We start from the raw sequence: 22,722 nt of genomic DNA, 5'->3' as shown, positions 1-22,722 counted from the left end.
TTTTTTTAATCTTTTGGTGCTTATTTTCCTCACAAGATCTGTTTTGCTTTACATAAAAGGCATTTAGACAGGATATGGAATACCTTTGAATGGGTGGGGGATAACCTTTAGAGTGGGAAATCTAGGTTACAGTGGGAAGGAAGGGGTCACATTCCTGTTTGTTTTCATTATGGGATGGCAGGCGCAGTAGAAATCTGAATAGGGATGGGTCGTGCAAGGTCCTCTGGGGTCATTCCCTCCCATCATCACATTCGCAGCTGCTGGGGCAGGGCTGCGTGGGAGGATGAGGGCAGAAGGAAAGTCTCCCATGATGTACACTCCTCGAGCCTGTTGGACTTGGAGTTGAATGTGAAAGACGAGGTGGTTCTGTTCAATCCCGCTGAATGTAGTTGAGTTAAAGCACTGTTATGTGGCTGCCTGGCATGAATGAATGAGTTTCAAAAAAAGGAACATCAATGGTCAGCCAGACTTCCTTGCATAAACAAAGGTTTAAATAAAACTCAGCAGCTTGAATGCACTGCTTCTGTAGACGCCGCATATAGAACAAAAGTGGGGCTCTTAAGCTGATGATTGCTTTTGCCTTATTTGAGGTGTGTTTAAGCAGCATACTCCAATACCTCATTTCACAAGGAAATATGAGACTCAAAGTAAATATATCCAATAAAAACAAATTTGACAAAACTGGGACAAAAGTCAACCAACTGGCATGTGTTCCTTTCATTGAGTATCTTTCCACACTATCCAGTGTCTCCAGATCGCTGCCATATCCTCCACTATTTGTTCGTGTCCTTTGCATTTCACATTGACAGGGGATACGGCTGCTTCCTTCCTCTCATGAGCAACAGGATGTGTGCTACTTGGACAGTACGTGCAAGTTTTTGTGACCTACAAATCATTTTTAGCTCTGATTCCAAGTGGAAATGCCATCACAGGTGCTATATGCTGGTAAATAGCAATGAGTAATAACTCTTTGCAGTTATTTTAATTTGGCCACACTGGATCAGCCTATTTAAGGTGAGGACACTCCAAAACCTTAATTTCTGTTGGTTGCTCTTTTCTAACCATGCAAAGGTGGACTTGCTGCTTGTTTCAGAGCACTCTCCTGCTGCATAACCCGAGTGAGCTTGAGCTTCAGGGTGGGGACTAATGGCTGGACATTCTCCTTCAGGATTTTCCAGTAGGGAACAGAACTCATGATTTCATCAATTATGGCAAATCGTAGAGGTCCTGAAGCGGCTAAGCAATCCCAAACCATCACGCTAACACCACCATGTTTGACGTTCTTTTTATGAAATGCTCTGTCACTTTTATCCCAGACATAATACACCTTTTCCCTTAATAAATGAAAAATCATCAGCTGCGGTTTGCATTTACTCTGGTCGTCTTTGTCTAATATTAAGATTTGTCTGTTGAGCTGAAAAGTGTGAAAAGAAACGTTTCTTTACTTTTTCACAGCACTGAATGTCTCATTTCATCTAAGTGTCATTTTAAAATTGTGGTATTGTGCAAAAGTATCTTGTAAGGACTTACTTAGGTTTAAGTTGCTAAACTAATGTATCTCCAAGTGTCCGAACCATTAACATAATTCCTTTAACAAGAAAAGCAATGGTGCAGTACAATATAAGCCATTATGGAAAAACTGCATTTTTTTTATTACGTTACCGGGATTAACAGGCCCTACGCATATCTCATTCATATGATTCAGTCGTAAATTCCCAAGGCACTGTTTAGTCATTTTAAAACCAGCTCTCATCTTTTTTTCTGCTTTGTCAGGTAGAGATTCTGATGATTCGACTCATTAATTCAAGCCCCTCGCTAAGTGCTGGACTGGTAATGGAGATGAGGAACCAAACTGCGCCCATCTTTGAAATCTGTGGCACTATACTGTGGAAATGTAGCTTCATTATGGCGCAACATGCACTTAACTAGTGTTATTATAGCTGTCCACTGGTTAATATGATGTAGAAAAGCAGTGAAAGGACAACGGAGGGTTTTTGACAGCATGTGATAATAATCTGTCGACAGCTTGAAAACATCTGAAGAGATTGTTCTCAGTGCCAATATATGACAATCAACAGGTGTGTACTTCGGTTTTATTCAATCACAACCAAAAGTTGAAGTTACTATTCAATAATAAGTCGTTGTTTTAATTTTAGACCATCAATCACACGCAAGAGTTAAATTCATCGATTCATATCTCACATTTTTCTCTGGGCGAAGCTGCTGTCTTATTCCACCAAGGATCAGCGTTCAATTTATCTCACTCCTGTTACAATTCAACAGAGGTGATAAATCTCCAGAGCTAAAGCAAAAGCTAAAACAACTGACCTCAGCGCTCATTGATAAGGGCTGTGCTCCTCTAAACTGAAATCAATACTTTATCTTTTACATTTTTTACATCGCACACATTTAGCTGATCGTGTGGAAGGGATGCTTCTTTTTGTTCAGAGATGCTGAATTCTTCAGTTTCACTTTATTTCAGCAAGAAGATACACCCAGCTCCCTGAAATTCAGGCACATATGTACAACTAAAACAATGCAAACAACTAAATTATATGATTTTTTTTTTTTCTGCAAAGAAAAATGTCTTTGACAACCACATTTGTAATGCATACAGGGAACAAACTTGTGACACTTTGGCTCCTGGTTAGTCTTTTGTCCATTTGATCACCCTGCTGCTCTATCAAATCTACAACAAAAGTACAGTGTTCAACTAGAGGATGCTTTTCGCAAGAGACCAAACCACAGAAATTCTGCACACTTCACAGCATATTGGTCAAGGTAAAGTGAAGGATTGTGTTTCTATGGAGTATCCAGTCATGAGACAAGATGACTCACAGTCAGCTGTTGCTGTTTCCTCCTCAGCACTCTGGCTGCCATCAGCTATTCCTGTAAATGGCCCTTTGATTACAGGTGTGTGCACACAAACACACAAATTCAGATATGCACAAACACACACGCACGCACACACAAACAAACGTATGCATGAATGCATTCACCAACAGAGACTGGAATAAGTGCATTCATGCACCAGCGAACAGTTTTGTACGCAGGTCAACACTCCTGTTACAGCAAATGCATGATTCCATTTCAGCTGAGCTAGAGCCCTACAGGATTACTATCTGCATCATCTTCTCTATAAATACAAGAGAGTAGAACAAGATTACAGTCCATAAATTATTAGTTGCACACACTGAAGAGAATTATATAGGCAAGCACAAGGGACGGGTTCTCCATAAGTGCATCTACCTGTGACGTAATCACTGTAATCAGAATGATCGACATTGCAACATTTAATAGAAATTAGTAGAAAAAATGCAGTAGAAAACTCTAATCTGCAGTTTGCAGGCATTTGCGGATAAATTTCACTGTAGAGAGTTAACATCAGTTCTTAATCCTCGCATAGCATAACTGTATTAAGTCGCATTGCTGCTTCAGAGGTGCCATGTTTTTTGCCGTGTTTTGTTCTTTGACATGGCACAACCTGAAACAATGTGTATTGTTCATTAAAATAAAGCTTTGTGTCTGTTTACACACACACAAGAACTTTAATTTTTTGAAAAAGCTTAGAGTTAGTTGACACTGAACCCTTAGTTATGTTGCTAAAAGCTCAGGCTGCTGGAAGACCTCACATAATGCACTCAGCACTTATTCTCCACTTCCACCTTTTCACTCCCGGTGTGTTTTTACACCTTTATTAAGCATCATTAACTTTTATCGACTCTCTAATTTTGTGTTTTATCTCATTTGTTGTATCTCTCTGCTCTGGTTTTTGTTATCTCTTTTCTCTAAGGCAGATCCTGCTAGTGATGTCTTTCCTCCTTACCCTTGCTTAACGCTTGCTTAACCAGTATACCGTACAACATTTAGCATCTTGAGCTTACTGATGGTGTGAACTCTCAAAATATAAATAAAACTGACGTGACTTGAATTAAATTCAGTTCAGTTTAGTTAAACTGGTTCATACTATGTGTTACCACAAGTCTTATATATATGTCACTGAAAACGAGCTTTACAACTTAACGTTCGTTTTATGCCACTCAGATGATCATGACATGGAGTGCAGGACGTTTTATTTCTCAGCCGCCAAGCTATGCATTATGGTTGCCCAAGGGCACATGTGGCCTATTCTTTTAACAAGAACAAAAGAAGCTGTTCACTGCTCAGTCAAGTCATACAAGGTTTCCAAATGACATCACACACTAATTAGCACATCAATACATTTGCTACACCACTTCTGTTTTTCCCAAGCTTGTAGAAGGCTGAGTGTATTGCAATTCGTCGGACACTACCGTCTTTCAGGTCAGCATCAACTGCACTAATTTGTTTTCAAAATGCTTTGGGACTCCACACAGGACTCCTAATGGTTGGCAAAGTGTTTGGAGCTCTCGCTTGTCCCTTTTAAAAATGATGTCACCAGCAACAAATTTACCAACACTTGACAACATCGCACTTTTTCTCACTTAAAAGCTTTTCATATATGCCATGCAAGACATATAGGCACTCACCGTCTCTATACATTTATCTGAGTCTTTCCAGCACCCTTTTCATCACGTCTTCTCTCAGATCATTGTTTTAATGCTCCCCTGGGTTTCTTGAATTAAATCAGACGTTCCAAGAAATGGTTAACATACTGTAGTCATTTAAATCTGACCTCGATGTATGAGAAGAACATGTGACGTGATCCTTGAATGAGATAATGCAGAGTCATGGATCACCTAATGTACAGCTGACAGGTGGACATAGCTGAAGCAGAATTATTTCACCATGAAAATCTCTGTCATTGTTGCTCACATTTTATTACACTTGGGTGTGTGTTTATTTTTTTATACCTTGTATTATTATTGTAAAACCATATTGTGTCATTTGTGTAATGTCCCAGACCACTGTGATGTAAAGAGAGCTAAGTCAGATGCATTTTTAGGATGGTTAGGCTCAGCTTTAGAAATAAGGTGAGGATTTTCCTTCACTTTGGGCGACAGCTGAGGTGATTTGGGCTTCTCACCAGGATGTCTCCTGGACTCCTTCCTTTGGAGGGTTTCCAGGAGCGCTCAACTAGTGGGTGGCCACGAGGGTAGACCCAGAACTCGTAAGAGGGCCATCTGGCCTTTAAGTTTCACAGGATGATTTATTTACCTCATTTTTCAGTTTCATTGTGAGAAGAAAAGGGGGAAGTGAGGTTATGTTGTTATAAAGCCATTGAGTCAGTATATGCAGAAGTTTAGAGAGGATGAATGAGTCAACAAAAACAACGAATGAACATTTTTTCACCTTCCGAATGACACACAGTTGTTGTTGTTTTTTTGTTCTTTTTCCATCATGAGGTCTCCCTAACCTCAAACGCATGTTTGTTATTGTGTAGCCATGATGATGAAGAAGTACCGTTTGCTTCCTGTTTAAAAATGAAAAGACCGTGCACTGTTTCATAACCTGATCAGGATGTTTATTAATGTTGCCATGACAATGGGAATCCCCTATGTTAACCTAAACCCTTCCCCAGACCTAAATTAACAAAGTTTTTTTTGTTTTGATTTCTTGATGCTGTTGTTTGTGTGTGTGTGTGTTGGGGGGAGGTCCAACATTACACCTACATTGTAATGTTGGACTGCTGGGAACTGAAAAGCTTGTTCAAAAGCACTTTAAGAGCAGGTGTTGAAAAAGGGAAGAGCATGTCTGTTCTATCTCCTCAGGATTTACAGCAGTACTCCCATGAGATATTTTTCTCTTCTAAACACAGCAACTGTGAAACAGGATTCCACTCCCTTTAATGACAGAGGTCTTATGATTCTGATTCATCCACAGTGCATCAAAACCCAAGATCAATAGGACATGTGATGTAATAAACCAATTAAATTAACTCTGCTTGTTTTGCTGCAGTCACTCCACAGACTTTTGCTTATTGTGCCTGCTCCCTGCTTTTACATACTGTACTTTTCTTTCACTATGAATATCTTTGCATTTTGATTAGACTCAAGTAAAAGGCAGTTGGGGTGCTACACACTAAATGTGTTAGCAAAATCAAGTCTCTCATGCATCCAAATTGTAATTCCACTAAATGGCATACATTTGTGAGGCTATCAATCAAAACCGCAGACACAACATGTGCGGCTTCTAAATCATTGTCATTTGTTATTATGCTATCTGACTTTTCTTTCCTAATGGCAACAACAAAACTTTTTAGCCTAATTGCAGCCATGGATTTCTAATCAGGCACCAGACGCTGTTTGCAAATTAAGAACTGGCCATTATCTGCTGTGCATAGAATTTTAGGACAGCTAATTAAAAGTGAGTGACCACTTTTTGGCATGCTTTCCAAATGCAGGATTTCAATTGTGTGTAGTGGATGCAAAACAGGCAATGGGTTGTTTTCTCTGCTTGACTCCTGTCATTGTCTATGGTTAGACTTTTAAAAAAAGACCTGACTTTGTGGCCTGTGTCATGTACTGGCTGCTTATTCAGTTTGCAGCATGTGGTATGAATACAAAGTTGTGTTTTTAGCTGTTAGCTGTGTTAAAAAAAAATGGCAGCATGTCTTATTGTCAATAAAATTATGTGTTAAATCAAATAATAATTATGGTGTAGACTGAAAAAATGGAAAACCCTTTGTTTTACATGTGATGTGATATTTTTGATAAATCGTTTCTGAACCAGTATTGTTTGCATCGTTTACGTAATTGCAAACCTGCCCAGTGTCGGGTAGGAAAGCCATTGTATATGAAGTGTTGAGACATAGGACAGATAAATATTCAAATACACACAGGATAGATGGCATGATAGTATCTGTGCTGCTTGCCTGCATGCTGTTTATGCCCAATATTTTGTTGCTATGGATTCATCCTAACACAGATCAGCATCCCACGTGCACTGCAGCCAAGATAACTCAAGGCAACTGTAATTATATGACTCGTTTTCTTTGCATCAGCGTCCACCACACAGAACAAAAAATTGGCAGGAATCTGATTTGATGACATATCTACAGAGACGATAAATATAGACTTCATGCAGGAAGTGCTTTTTTTGTTTGTTTTTTATGACAGCAAAAGTGTCACTTTAAAACGTTGTGACTGTACTGCATTCTTGGGACAACAGAATAGAATAGAATAGAATAGCCCTTTATTGTCAATGTACAATAAAGGCAAAAACATGCTCCATACAAGCCACAACTGCAATAACTAATGCAAGTCAAATGAAAATAATAATAATTTTCCCTCAATGAAAATGTATTTCTAACATAATTCGTATCCCTTTTTCATGCTACATGCAAATGATACATGAATATATTCAGTCTGCAGACAAAATCTGCTTATGCTGTGCTGCTGATGAAAACAGTGGGTCCAAGCTGTATTTAACAGAGAGAAGTTGCTTACAGCAGCATATTAAAAACAAACTGCGCATCCTTGGTAAAACAAAACAGAAACCATATGTAATACCAGTTAATATATAGTACCTAAGTAGTATAAATCAGGTCACAGATACATACTCCAAGTAAGCGGTCCCTAACCTTTTTTGCGCCACGGACCGGTTTAATGTCAGACAATATTTTCACGGACTGGCCTTAAGGTGTCGTGGATAAATACAACAAAATAAAATGATATGACAAAGACGAAAACTGTGGTATTTTGTAAAGATAATAATTAACGCGAATTCACTGTGTAATTGTGTAACTTCACTAGCAGCGTCCTCCTGAAATGCTCCAACAACATTGAGAGTAACATCCTCCTCTCTGCCCCTTAATGCTCTCTGGTCGCTATGGTAACGTGTAACTATTTATTTCAAAATAAGACACACAACTACAACACGGGAAAAGAACCAGCGAAACAGAGTTAACGATAAAAACCCTGAAAACCATCAATTTCACACCCGAGCCTCAACTCTTGCAGCCTGGTACCAAATGACTCACGGACCAGTACATGGCCCGGGGTTTGGGCACCACTGCTCTAAGGTACTGGTATTTCCCTACCATCACTTACATTAAATATGATGTTAATACACAAGTTTAATCATCTCTCTATTCCTTAGAGATATATGCTTTTCTTGCTTCTCTATTTTCTTCATAACATCATCATTACAATTTCATCCTCTGGTACACCACTCATGTCCAATAATCTATTTTTTACTCTTGTTCCTCACAGTGACCTCTGTTATTGTTTCTTTCCCTGTTCAGGCAAACTTTCCAGCCAATTAGCATTCTCTTCAATGCATAGCATCATTAGCACCAAGCTAGGCACTGTTAGCTTTTTAAGAAAATTGCTTTCAGATGTGTCTTTGCACCTTCATCCAGACAGCCACAAACTGCTTACAAGTGTTACATTTTTATTCTGTGGTAGCTTAGCTTTGATTAATTCCATTTTATATACAGTGCTGTGAAAATGTATTTGAAACCTTCCTCTTTTGTATCTTTTGCATATTTCTCACACTTACATGTTCCACACCATCAAACAAGTGTTTATTTTAGACAAGGATTTTTTTTTAAATGGGATTTTGTTCACGGTATTAAGGGAATAAAGCTAGCCAAACCTACTTGGCTGTATGTGGAAAAAGTAATTGTTTCAATTACTTGAAATAAAATCTTGAATTAACTGTGATTAACCTAATTTTCTGGGAAGCTGAGCTCAATTTCATTATTTCACTGATCACTGCCAGACCTGCTCAATCAGTAAATCACTTAAACACAACCTGATAAATTAAAGCAGGCTAAACAAATTAATGTAAAGAAACTCAAGAACAGATTGGAAACAAGTCATTGACATCAATCAGGTGGACTGATGAGACAAAAGTTGAACTTTTTGGAAGGTTTGAGTGCAGAAACAGCATTTCATCAAAAGAACCTTGTGCTAGAGTCAAATATCATGATGGTAGTGTGATGGTTTGGGGCTGTTCTGCTGCTTCGGGACCTTGCCATATTGATTCTGTTGTCTAACAGAAAATCCTAAAGGAGAATTTCTGGCTATTAATTTGCACCCCAAAGCTCAAACTACTTGGATTAGCTGGATGTGTGTATGATTTGGCATGGCTTTAAACAGGCTGTTCATGCTTGAAAACCCCTCAATGTGGTTGAATTAAAACAATTTTGCAAAGAAGAGTGGGTCAAAATCCATCTGCAGAAAAAGTGAAAGATTCATTGCCAGTTACAACACACATTTTATTGCAGTTCTTGCTGCCAAGGGTGGCACATCAAGTCAATGAGTTTGGGGAGCAATTAGGGGGTAATTACTTTATCACATATAGCCTTTTATGTTATGTGGCAAATATGCAAAAAATAAGGACTCACAAAGGGGGCAAATACTTTTTTCACAGCATTGTAAATGCATCTGTTGTGTGGAAACCTTCTTGTAACTTTCATCGTGCACCTTTTAAACATCTTGGTATATTTGAGCTGAGGGTAAAGAAATGGGCCATAGTTTCTCATCACTTAATATTTAAGAGGTCAGTCTCCCATTCTCTAACTTCATTTTTCATATACGTATAAAAACATATAATGTTATAAAATTGTTCTGACTTTATGGTTTGTAACATTGTAAATTCTCTGTTGTCCCAATTTACAGCCTGAAAGTTTTGCAGTGATGCTTCCCTTTAGTCATGTATGTCATGACAGAGCACCCATCCTAGTCTTATCTGTCCATGAAACCCACAGACTCATGCGAAAATCTGATGCTGCTGAGTGCTGCAAATGTGGCCACAGCAGAGAGCTCAACAAAAGAGACTCCGCTGTGGAGGCGCTCGACCGGGCCGATGTGCCAGACAATGGCGCTCTGTTCCAAACATGTTGTTTGTCACATCGCCTGCCTTTAACTTGTCAATGCCGCTGTTGTTCTGCTTAACTTTAACTTAATCTCGCATCTTATGTAATTCAGTATGAATTTTTGCTCAAATTTACTGTATACAGTATTCTAGGCACTCATAATCTTAATGATAGCTCAGTGTTAGTCATAGTGTTTGGAGTGATAGAGGACACATTCAAAGTGATTTAAGTATCAGTTAACCTTATTTGCTGACAGGATGTGAGGAATCTGACTCCCTACTTAACAAAATAAAAGTCAAATTCTTGCACAAGCTATAGTTTCTATCAACTGTATTTCAAAACGTGGAAATTATCACCTGTGGGACTTTTTTTTAATGAACTGAGTTTTTATGCAAACAACATAATAAAGCATGAAGCATAGCACACAAGGAGGACATAAATCTCATCATATACCAACTTGTACATGTATTAACACAGATTAATATTCATGTTTCTTTGATCTCTGGGAGGAGAGATGTGGGAAAGCAAAGCAATTTACATTCAAAGGAGTGAAAGAGGTAAATATATTTCTGGGAGTGTGCCAGAATGTATTTATAACGTGTCATTTTAGAGTAGAGGTATATTGCCGTCTTGCATTAGGAACTCTCACCATGCACCGTGGGTGGCAACACTGTTTTTAACCTGTTCTACTTTCCCCCTTCTAGAGGAAATAAGTTGATGCGGTTTTACAAGCAACTACAGTCATACACTTTTTCCTGCAAAAGCAGTACGCTCTTAAGAGAGCCACAGGTGACTGACATTAAAACGCACACATCCGCACACAGCGCCTGCCAATGTGCATCATTCCCAGCAAAATCGAACCTGTCCCTCACGCTATGCCTCAAGCTGCTGCCACTACAATAACCCGCACAGCATTATGTGAATAATCATCTTTATGGCAACTCTATTATAACTTAATAGCTTATTAAATTGTCTACACTGTCACAGAGAGACTCGTAATAATGCTCATGGATCTCTGGGCAGCCATGAAAAGATGAAGTCTATCACATTTGTTTCACAGAGCACAGAAATTGATCAGGTTCTTGATGATCCCCCCGAGTCTGCAGACGCGTCTGAATATTGTTGTCATGAACTTGCGTTTTACAGGCAGGAGAGCAATTTTCTTTACAGACTTACGCTCGTATGATTCATAGCGCAACTCGCCAAGAGAACGAGAGTAACTAGTGCGTGTGTGAGGAAATAAAGATAGCCATGTCTATTTAGAGACGGACGCTTCTCCTGCCGCTGATCCGGAGCGGCTGACGCTCAGAGTCGAATCAGTAGAAAACTCAACTTCCTCGTTGTGGTAAAACAGGAGTCTCGCTTATATACGGTTCTAAAAATAGCGCTGATTTAGTCCAATGGGAGTCAGAGAGGCTTCTAGCTCTGCACCAATCACGGCACACAGGATGACTCGGCTCTCGCTCGTTATTGGTCGGAAGTGGTCTGGTAGGCCTTTGTAAAGTTCCTGCAAGCCCATTGGTAGACGTGCCGTAACGTAATGTAATCACATGGGGGTGGGTTTGCCTGTAATTTTGAATCGGGGGGGAAGTTTACAGTGCGCTGACGGACTTTTGCAGAGTTCGGTGTTGTGCGCTCACGCTCAAAACCTCCACTGGAAGTGCACGACTCCAGACTAGTATACATGCAAATACAGCTAAGACTCCAGCTTCTCTCTGAACACATCAGGCTTCGTTTCCTCACAAGCTTGAATTCGCTTATCCTTGTGGCTAAATCTCAGGAGTGAAATGGATGTCATCCCTATGTGTAGCATCTTCCAGGAGCTCCAAATTGTGCACGACACTGGATACTTTTCAGCTTTACCATCTCTGGAAGAGTATTGGCAGCAGGTAGGCTGACGACTGATTCCAAACACTCGATTCCTCAGTTTGACAGATAGTGCCACAGGCTCGTGTGTGAAGTGCCAGCAGAGTGCGTAATTTCCAGAAACTTGTTTTAAGTGACAGCTGCGCGCCGACTGGCAAATGTCAGAGTAGTTTCGTGTAATGTGAGCGCGCGTTTGATTCAGTAATGCAGCTAATATAAATTTATTTCTCAAAACTTGGTTTGCCTCCGGTTATAGGGGAAATGGTGCAAGTTCCCCTCGTGACAGATCTCTTAGGTATTTTTATAGTATGTTTGTAAAAATGCAGACTTATTACGTGTCTTCTTTAGTTTTTTGGCGCATTTCATAAAATATGCTTTAAATTAGTTGTACTTTTACAGTATTTTCTGGTGCTACGGCGCGCGCACAGTTTTTCAGTGGTGGTTTGCTCGTATTGTGGACAATTTCGGCTCAGGCATGCAGGTTATACAGGCACATCGGTTTGTGATAAATGAAAAACACGCCGTGTTGCAGATTTAGCGAGTGAATGACGAGCCGTGCGCCTTTGCGCGTATCTCCTCCTCCTGACTTTCTCTCTGCCCCCTCTGCCTGCCGCTCACTCCCTCTTGCTGTCACACGGACCCACACATACAAATGAGAGTGACAGACTGTCAGAAAGAGAGAGAATAAGAGGCTGGTTTCTATTGAACCGTTGCTCGACCAGGCGGCCGCCTGGTTGACAAAACAGTGGAGTTTTACACTGGTAGTGACGGGAAGGGTACAAGTCGCTTCTTGCTCAGATTGGGAAATGAATTGGCCTTACTCTTCAGTCTTCTCTGTCTCCCCGTCTATCAGATATGGCCGGGCTTCATTCCAAGTCGCCCTCTCAGGCATTTAAAGCTCGCCTGGGATTTATCCAGCTCTGCTGACAAGAAACATATGAAGTCAATGCCTTCTTTTTCATTCCCAAGACACGAAGATTTTCCCATGATAGTCCTCTTTCAGAATAAATAAATAAATAAATAAATAAATAAATATATATATATATATATATATATATATATATATATATATATATATATATATATATATATATATATATACACACACACACGAAAGGTGTTTGTAGTTGCTGCCTGGTACCTGTGGTTTAATTTTATTCCATCTCATCCTCCATCTCTAGATAAGCTTTATTTATTCAGTATGGTATTATTATAATATTTTAAAAATGTTGTTGGTGAGATTTGTCGTTCTTCCTTTATTTTAGCGTTTTGTCAAGTGATGCTTGTGCTGCCTGTAACCAGATCAGCCAAAGAGGGATAATCCCCTCTCGGATAGTTTCATTTTCATTTTGACCCTATAAACTTCCAAGCAACTAGGAAAATGTCAATTTCTGTCTAAGGGAATAAATAGTTTTAGGAGGCGTTTGGAAAAAGTCCGAAAAATGTATTTGTCCCATGACCTCTTGGATCCAGGTTTCCTCAAGCTTTGGCTGCCACTGTTCCAGTCAGTTCTGTTATAATAACATTTGGCTGTAATTTTAAATTTGCTTCATTAGGAAACTGCACAGGCCTGTTTGTGGCCTTCGTATCTGGCCTGTGCTTGCTGACTGCAGAGGGTTAAGGAAGTGCTCTCTCACTTCCTTTTCACAGAAAACAGGCCCACAATCCACAGTGGCTGTTGCAGTATTCATGCCAGGCTTTTTATGAACCCCCATGAACCAGACCTCCCTCCACTCAGTCCCTGGTGTGCTATGTTATTTCTAGCAATGCCTCCAAATGCATTATTAAATCCACATTATGTTGAATAATTGATAGATTTAAAAGATCTACAAGCACTTCCCTAACCCAATGGGGGGCTCTGTAGCATATGTAAATTTCATGACCAACCTCTGCACACACCTACACACATTCAAACCATGCCTGCGTTCGTGGGTAAGAGCACCTTGTCTTGCAGTCTCTCAGAAGGAAATGTGGTGCTTGTAATCCTCCCTGATATGGGCTCAGAGAACACACTTAGAGTGTACTTGACTATCCTCTGCATAGGACATTGTGTCTTACTTCATTCCTGCAGGCAGAGAAGAAACAGGGCTGGTGATGTTACAGTGTCACAGCATACCCCCTTTTTTGCTGCTGCTTAGAATAAATACAGTGCAGAGGAGAATACCGGAGTCTTGTGTTTCCTGTAAAAACAAATGGTCTTTTTTGGTGGTTTTAAGGACTTTCAGGTTGAATGTAAGAGTTCTGTTACACGCCTTTGGCTCTGTGCTCCATTGAACTCATTTCTATCTTGTCTTTCATCTACACAGACATGTCTCGAGCTGGAGAGATACCTCCAGAGCGAGCCTTACGTCTCAGCCACAGACCTTAAATTTGAGACCCAGGAAGACTTGTGGAGCAAGCTGCTGCTTGCCTGCGGGGACAAGTCAAGTGAGTCGGACCCAAAGATCACCCACATTAAGGAGGAGGAAGACAATCAGGATAGCCAGAACCATGATGCTGGTGGTTTCAACTCCGATGCCAGCAGCGAGGCCTCGGACAGCTCAGAGGAGCTCTCCCCTACCCTCGACTTCACCTCCAGCTCTTTAACTGATATTCTGGCCGACAACGGCGATGACGTGGCCTCTGGCATCATCAGCACACCACCATCCTCACCTGAGCTCGGCAAGGAGGGCTCTGTAGCCCAGACGTGGATTGGGATACAGACAGTGATGCATTCAACAGGGAAAATAAGGGCTGGGGGCATGGAGAGGAGCCTGGAAAGGTCAGGTCTGACCAGCGGGGAGGCATCACCTGACGGGAGGAGGCGTGTGCACAGGTGTCACTTCAACGGATGCAGGAAGGTGTACACCAAGAGCTCGCACCTCAAAGCACACCAGCGGACACACACAGGTAAACTGGCCTGACAGTGAGCCTTTCAAAAGTGACGATAGCCGAACTGAAGCGCTGAGTTATTGCTCAAAGTTCTGAAAAAAAATACTCCCACATACTTTGAATAGTTTGTCAGGAGGAATGCCCTCAACTATGACCTAATTCACACAGAGGAACGTGACTTCATGCAGGGCAAAGGGAGGCGGGGAGTGCGTGAGAGAGGGAGAGAGACGCGAAGGGGAGGGATGTTCTTTTGTGGCCGAGTAGCACCCAGAGGATGTGGATCCTGAAAACAAATCAACAGTTCTCAGATTTCACCATGGGAAAAGCTTCCGAAACTCACTCATTTGCATACAACTTCCCAAAAGAGAGAGAGAGAGTGAAACATTATGGGAATCTGACATTTGCACTCTTTTGTTAGAGGCTCAAATGTGAGCAGTTTCCCTTGTCACCTTTGACCTCTGCCAGGCTGTTTACAGCTTGGCCCTCCATTAGCAGAGGAAGTCACATTCCTAGCATCGTTCTCCAGCCACGTTAGCCACATGGTTAATGATGGTTAATGGTCTGTAGGACCATTAGGAACAGTCTCTATTTTTTTCATGTAGCTCGCCCCCTGTTACATAAGCCTTCTACTCTAACAGCTTCTTACAGCTGCATACCACAGCTCTTGAGGCCCACAAGGCACGAGGTTGTTTTTCTATTCGTCTTACAGTAGTCAGCCTAATCTGCTAACCACCTGCACAGGATCATATTTATTTTACCTCCCGTACTGTAAATATTGGCTGTATATCTGAGAAATTGTAGTTTAAAATATGCATATTGTGATTTAGAAATTCTTAACTCTCTGGTAAACCTGCAGAGGCTGCTTGAATAGCTAAGTAAATGCAAGGTTCTGAACTCAGATGAAAAATGACATGGCTGGCTTTAATATTTTGCTTTTCTTTACGTTCATTCTTGTAGGCGAGAAGCCTTACAGGTGTTCATGGGAAGGCTGCGAGTGGCGCTTTGCACGAAGCGATGAACTCACCAGACACTTCAGGAAGCACACTGGAGCAAAGCCATTTAAATGCAGTCACTGCGACAGGTGAGATGGTTTTTATTGTCATATGTCACCATGATTAGCCACATTCTTCTTTTTTTTTTTTGTTACAATAGCAAATGCCTCTCAAAACAAAGTGCTGTAAATTAATTTAACCCCTCTTCATAAGAACTACTCCCCCTTCTTTATATTTTGGGTGCCAAGCATTTCTTTACTGACAAAGAAAGCAGCAAATTAGTTTATCAAAATGACATGCTAGTGGGAGGGATGAATGAGGGTTAAGGATGAAAATGGTTGAGGTCAAGGGGGTGGATAAAAAGAGTTGAGTACAATGGATGGGAGGAGTGTGATGAGACTGAACAGCGTGAAGTTTGGGTCTCTTCTACCAGGGCGCTATTTAAAACATCAGCCAAACCTATACAGACTGGGATAAGGGACTAGGTGGAAGGGGGAGGCATGAGCCCATTCTTTCAATCTATCACGTGTTCATGTTATATAGCACAGAGTAAAAATAGTATCCGATACCAAACAAGCAGAATAAAATTGGCTGCATAGCCATAGGTACTTTAATCTAAATGGAATCCAACAAGCATCTTTGGTGGGTGAAAAAGAAGCTTTATATTGTTTGTTTCACTGGTTTCACATGTTAACAAACCACCCCAGGGTTCTTGTGTTGATTAGCGTCTCGGATGGATGTGTGAACATTCTCCTTCAATTAAAAATGAGATTTTTCATTTCCTTTCCCTTCATCTCCTGCAGCCGAAGTGATAGCTTTGTTTATTACAGTGTTTCGGGGTTTTTTTTGGTCTATTAACTGATTCAGTTGAATTTAGAAGCATTTTACTTAGTCATTGTAGCCTAGTTAGTTGTTAATATAAGCAACTTATTACCTTCAACAAGTTATAGTCATTTGTTTAGTTCTTCAGTTTAGTGGCTGGATCTGATGTTTTTCTTCTCTTCTTAGGTGTTTCTCCCGTTCTGACCACCTGGCGCTGCACATGAAGAGGCACATCTAAGATGGTCTTCATGTTGAGAGCTCTGAGGGATGATTCGGGTTAATTGTCCTGACCTGTGGAGATCAGCGAGGCCGGTGTGTCCTGGGAGCGTTAACAGGGGCACCGTCGTGTTCCAGTCAGTGGAAAAACATGAAGCAACGCAGGCTATTATTTGCACCATACTTAGTGCCTCCAACACCTCGCTGTGGTGATTGCTCTTGAAAGGCTTTTATGGAGGAGCGGGAGGGCAAAAAGAGACTCCAATATGGGAAAGATCTAGGCTGGAGAAGATGGGAAGAGACTCTTCTGTATGGTGTTCAACGCTTTATTCCTGGAGAAATTTGGGACTCCAGGGGTTGGGGTGCCATTCCTCCACTGACAGTGTGTTTGCCTGTGCGCATGGGGACTGTGAGTGCCTGCAACTGGATGCCTGTGCTGGCTTTATGGAGTGGATGGAGCTTGCATTGTGGAACTGCGAGTGAATGACATAGCAAGGGTGATGTTATACTCGGGAGGTTTATTTTTCTTTTTGAGGGAGGGTTATGTGTTGTCTCTCTAAGAATGAATGCAAGCAAAAAGTTCTGTCTGTCATGACTGATTCTGTCAGCTGTGGAGAGGAGTAGGGGGGGTAGTTTAGTGGGGCTGATTGGATAGAGATTGCCCCCTTTCTGCCTGGAGGTGAAACTACAGCTCCCTGTCTAAAAATGGGAGGTTGTTTTGTTTAGTGCAGCTATTAAATGTGCAATGTATTACGTAGCCTGTCTCAAAACATACACGCTATAAAGCTCATTTTGTTTTCCACTGTGTAAGCTTTGTATCTTAAAAGGAAAAAAACAAAAACAACAACAATTGTGCACAGTTATTGCCATTATATCAGAAGTTGCATGGGATCTGGGGATGTGTTGCTCACCTTATAGGACAACAAAATTCCATTCAAGAGCAGCTACCTTCATAATACTCAGTATCATAGTATTGTACAAAACACATAAGGCAGTCATTTTGTTTTGCCATATTTTTCTTTCATTCTCTTTATAAGTTGGGGATACCACTGTTTGCAAATATTTTGATTGTGGGTTTTTTCTTCCTTTTTCTTCACTTTTGCTTTTCTCTTTTGTTCTGTCTGTAAATGCACTGTTGACCTTACCGATGCCTTATGTAAGTGGCCTTGTCCTGTTGAATAGATCACTCTGTTATACATACACACATACACCAAATGACCATTGCGAATGCAGTTGTGCGTTATTGAATAGCTTTATAAAGGCTCTGATCCATACAGTTGCACCTTTTGCCCTTTTCCCTTGCGACAAACTCCTCTAAAACTCTTGAATATTAAAACAAAAGTAACTATATCAGCTTCATAATGACTGCCATTTACACGTCTGTGTTAAATATATCATAGATATTTCAGAACTAAATCATAGTCTTCAAAATTATCCAGATCTGAGACAGAATTGTGGAGAACTTGGAAAAGCAATTCACTTTTATATTGATTTACTACTATGTAGTATACGATTGCGTGGATGCACTTCAGATTAACTGTAACTTGCTGTCAAAGGTACAGAGTCTTGGAAGCACGTTCTCATGAAATGTTGTGTGGTCAGCCACCGAGAGTGGCAAATCAAGATTTACTGCAAAGGCAACATTTACATTGGGTCCATTATGTCAAGCATATACTCTCAAAAAGCAAAGGATGACTCATTTAAAGTAGGCTAATGACCACATTCTCAGTCACGAGAGTGGTTTGATATTGGATGTTTCTGGAAGTCTCACCTCCAAGGTGAGTCAGTGTCTTTACTCAGTTCTAGTTTTAACAGCCCACGATCTGACTTTACGGTACAAAAAACCAGTCCAACCAGTTCAACTGAGCTGTGTTTCAGAGCTAGAGGTTTGTGCTGGTAACCTAAGCTGAGACAAGGACAAGCTGTTTGTACCAACTTCACCATGTTCATGTTTCAACATAGGTAACATGACTTCGTCACACTTCTCAGTGAGCTGAAACAAAAAAATCCGATGAGCGCACAAGTGGATAATCTCATGGCCACTTTCTCCACTTGTAGAAATATTTTGGCGCCGCTATATTATACACAAAAATTATGACAGATGGAACATTTTAGAAAGAACATTCATTCATTCATCAGTTACTTAATGTCTCACTTTGTCAACATCACAGGTAGCCTTGTTAAAACTCAACACGTCTCCGGTGAACCTGTTGAACATTCATTTGTCTGCAATGTTATTTTTGTTTTTACACTGAGAAACACAAAGACATGTTACATTGTAAACTACGAGAATTTTGTAAGGAAGCTTCTATTTTGAACAGGTGTGGGACCAAAAACAAGTGCAGTGTGTTGTTTCCAAATGTGAACGATAAAAGGCTAAAGAATTATTGTAAAATAGATGCACTCCATACTCCTTCATTTGCTTCTGTAACATCTTTGTTTTGATTTTTGGGAAAAAAAATAAATAAAGTCAGAAAAAAAAAATGTACATTTTAAAATGACATCAGTATCGCCTAGACCCGTGGCCTATCATGTTTAATAGAGAAAAAAAAGAAGAAAACAAGTACTTTCAGACGTGAATTGTTCTGGACACTTGAATTGTAATAATTTTTAATTCTGGTGTTCGCTAAGTATTACGTTTTTTTTTTATTTGCCATGTCATTTTTTCCCCAACTTGACCTGCAAAGATGCCCTATCTTTAGCTAGAGAATCTTTATTGGATAAACATGGAAAATATGAGGCTCTATTTTTGTTCATTTTATGGCATAATGAAATTTTTTCATTTGAAATTGTTTTGTAAAATAGTTTCTGTATGAATGTATTTTTTATTGGAAAATGGATAAAAAGACTATTGGTTCTACACGTGTGTTTTTTGTCTTCCATTATTATTATTATCATTATCAGAAAGAAAGCGTTTACTGGATATTCAGCAGTGAATATCCAGGTGAACTATCGCACCAGGGTCACACTGGCAGGGTGTCCGTGACTATAACCAGGATAAGCGCTTTTTAAAAACTTTTTACATTAAAATTTGAATTCTTATTCCAGTGGTTGGCAAACCTAAGCAAAAACATTGCATGGTGTTTGTTTCATCCCTAACTGGGTAGTTTTTAGCAAACATTGCACAGGTAAATCTGTTTGGGACCATTTTCAGAGACAGAAAAATAAACACCAGTGGTCAGTGAGCCTTTAGGGTAGCAGTGCGGATATATGTGGGAAGGTGCCTACAGCCTTTCCATGAACACATACACACTAATATGTGTATGTGTTCATGGAAATGAAGGAACCAGTCACCCAGGGCTCATTCATGTGCTTTAAATAGATTTGGAGAACAATCTGCTTGTTGTATTATCAACTCTCTGACTATACTTTTTCCACATCCAATCGTCTATGTGCTCATCTTTTCAGCACGCCACAGTACTGTGTCCTGTGTTTTTTTGAATAGATCTGAATCCAAAAACAGCCACTGTAATCCTCTACAGCCTAATAACATATATATATATGAAATATATGTGTGTGTGTGTGTGTGTGTGTGTGTGTGTGTGTGTGTGTGTGTGTGTGTGTGTGTGTATATATATATATATATATGTGTATACACACACACACACACACACACACACACACACACACCTTTGCAAAAGCTTTTAAAACTTCACAGTGCAGGGCTTTTGGCTCACAGTGTCCCGGACACCAATATTTCAGTGCTTCAGACAAGATGAATGGCCCACGTATATTTCAATATAGGATCATAATTCTTTTGGTAGAAAATAATTATACCCATGCAGCAACATTTTCATCCAGGTAGTAGCTGCAGTTTTCTTGCTTTACCACAACCATTCAATGTGCACCTTTTATTAAAAACCATTTACCTGTCACTCTTAAACTCTGCATGTGATGCTGTGCTTACATTAGCCCAAAGATCTCTCTGTAGGTTGCAGGCATCATTGGCATTATACGTAAACTCTTCACTAGATTTTACTCCCAACTTTCCTTCAGTCCTTGTTTTATTTTGGGAATCGATGGAGCATTAGGGCCCTGGAATAATTTTCACATCACACAAGCAGATATGCCAGGCTTTAGATTCACATATCCGTAACACACAGAATATCAGAAGGCACATCTTTTAATTGCAAGTTTAGCAGGGCAATGATGTATGTATAAAGAATACTTCAAACAAGTAGCACACAAAGGCAAAGGAATGTCAAATAAACATTTTGTGCTCATTGAGGGTATAGGACTCACTTACATGGCATCATGTTCTCAGATCTCAGCAATCCCTGAGTACAATGTTAACATATGACTAACAGCGTTTATGCCCTGAGCTGTAACAAATAGGAATTGTAATAAACTTCAAATAGTCTTCACGATTCAATACTTGATAGATAAGCAGCCAGGATACTTGTTGCATGTGAAAATTTGGAGAAAAGGAGAAATATTTAATGGTCAGACCATTGAGATGAAAAGCTTAATCTAAGTTCCACATTAGAACAACGATTTGAGTTGTTTGAAGGAATGTGCATTGTGAGGGCAATCTGTTCCTCCTGCTCCAGCCAAGAGCGCAGAGTTTTCATCTTACACTCCAAGAAATTTATGCAAATTAAGTTGTGCCACAAACAAATCCCTGATAAGAGCTTTGCACACTACACAGACAAATAGCCTCTTCATCTCCGATTGCAAGCACAAAGTGCCTCAGCTTTAACACTGCTCCACCGAGCCTGCCATGCTCCATGCCCCAAAGCCCCTAAATAATTGAAGGACTCTCAAGAGGTTGTTTTATTATTTCTTCCTTTCATTTTAAAGATATATTTATTGGTATTCCAGTTCAAATCACCACAACAAAAGCTGTATAACACCATAAAATAAGTTTTTTTTATTCAAATGAAACAAAACTGTGAAGATTAAATAAAGAATGATTATTTTTTTAATCCTGATATTAATAGATACAACGTCAAGGCCACAAGGCCAAATTTCAATAGTTTGCCGTTTCCAAGACTGATGGAATTATTTTTGTGGTCGAGATGAAAAAAAATTGAATTAATTAAACATGCATAACTGCGACAGACTCAGATTGGCCTTATTTTCTTTCTCCAGATATATCAGACTTCCCGCTGTGTGTGCTATTAAAGACAAGCATGGTATGTTGGGCTGGTCAATTTAGTGGAGAAAGTGCATAATTTTCCCTGCAGGGGAACTTGCAGGGAGAAAAATGTATGGAAATGTAAAATGGAAGGTAACCAGCCCTTTCCATTTACTTGTTAAGGATATTTGCACCAGAGCTGTGATAATGGGCAGTTTTTTTTTTTCAACATTATTCAGTAACTTTAAACTGAATCCCGGGGTTGAGCTTGTAACAATCAGACTCATGGGTGAGGTCACAGCTAGACACAGGCTGAAAATGAAGATAAAGGATAATATTGTCTGGAATGTAGACACTGGTGGTAAGTTTCCCAGAACAATCTACAGATCTATGTGGTGATGGGGGAGTGGTTGAGTGAGCAAAAATATGCCTGAAGGATATTTAGATTGATTGGCCCATGGACGGTAGTCAGAAAACGATTGACGAGATAAGAGGACATAAGAATTTTTGAATGAGAAGAACTCTGACTGAATATGAAAGCATAAGTGAGCCGGAACAAGCAACACACTGTCAATAGTGGGAAAATGACAGAAGATAAGACCTGCAGTAAATCCACAGGTCTCTGTGCAAAATATTCATTGAACTGAATTAATAACCCTTAAACTTGTCCATGACATGACAGCTTTAACTGTTCAGTTTTACACCAGGCCTCCGGAACCACAGAAACATTATCCAAGTAAAGAAAAAAAACACAAGCAATAAAAATCTGAGAGAGTGAATTTGGTGGTTTTTAAGCACCTCTACACTTCAACACAGCAGCTGTTCTGCCACTGGCATTCGGAGTGAGCGACAACTAAGCGCTAGGATTTTAATAATGAGCCCAACTCCCCCAGCGTAACTCCATACTATAAAATGTGAATAATCATCCAAAACTATGTGGTTATTTATGGTAAATGTTATTCTTCCATATGGCAACCATATGGTTACCTATTTTACTACAAACAACCCCCAATAACATTAGAATTAGCCTAAAAGAATCCACAGTTGTGTATGGCAAACGACCTGACCCCAGTTTCCCACTAACCTGAATTTCCAGACTAACCACAACAACGTGTCACTCTGGTATCTAGTCCTGC

General features: G+C 40.0%; 1 protein-coding gene across 1 annotated transcript; it reads left to right on the top strand.

Annotated features, from left to right (window-relative positions):
* The first annotated feature begins 11,318 nt into the window (after positions 1–11,318).
* Positions 11,319–19,369, top strand: LOC120737668 (Krueppel-like factor 6). Its single transcript, XM_040038502.1, has 4 exons — positions 11,319–11,631; positions 13,915–14,497; positions 15,437–15,560; positions 16,480–19,369. Exons 1-4 carry the CDS (start codon positions 11,530–11,532, stop codon positions 16,529–16,531), a joined length of 861 nt encoding a protein of 286 aa, XP_039894436.1. The 5' UTR covers positions 11,319–11,529; the 3' UTR covers positions 16,532–19,369.
* Positions 19,370–22,722: the final 3,353 nt, after the last annotated feature.

The sequence above is a fragment of the Simochromis diagramma genome, unplaced genomic scaffold (assembly GCF_900408965.1).
Source record: "Simochromis diagramma unplaced genomic scaffold, fSimDia1.1 OVJJ01000247.1, whole genome shotgun sequence".
NCBI lineage: Eukaryota > Metazoa > Chordata > Actinopteri > Cichliformes > Cichlidae > Simochromis > Simochromis diagramma.
This window is presented reverse-complemented; position numbering and strand designations above follow the sequence as displayed.

Excerpts from the sequence above, each read along its gene's own strand:
- LOC120737668 (XM_040038502.1), top strand. The coding sequence starts at position 11,530 with ATGGATGTCATCCCTATGTGTAGCATCTTCCAGGAGCTCCAAATTGTG. Across the intron at positions 11,632-13,914 it reads TGGAAGAGTATTGGCAGCAG|ACATGTCTCGAGCTGGAGAG; the intron begins GTAGGCTGACGA and ends TCATCTACACAG. Across the intron at positions 15,561-16,479 it reads AAATGCAGTCACTGCGACAG|GTGTTTCTCCCGTTCTGACC; the intron begins GTGAGATGGTTT and ends TTCTCTTCTTAG.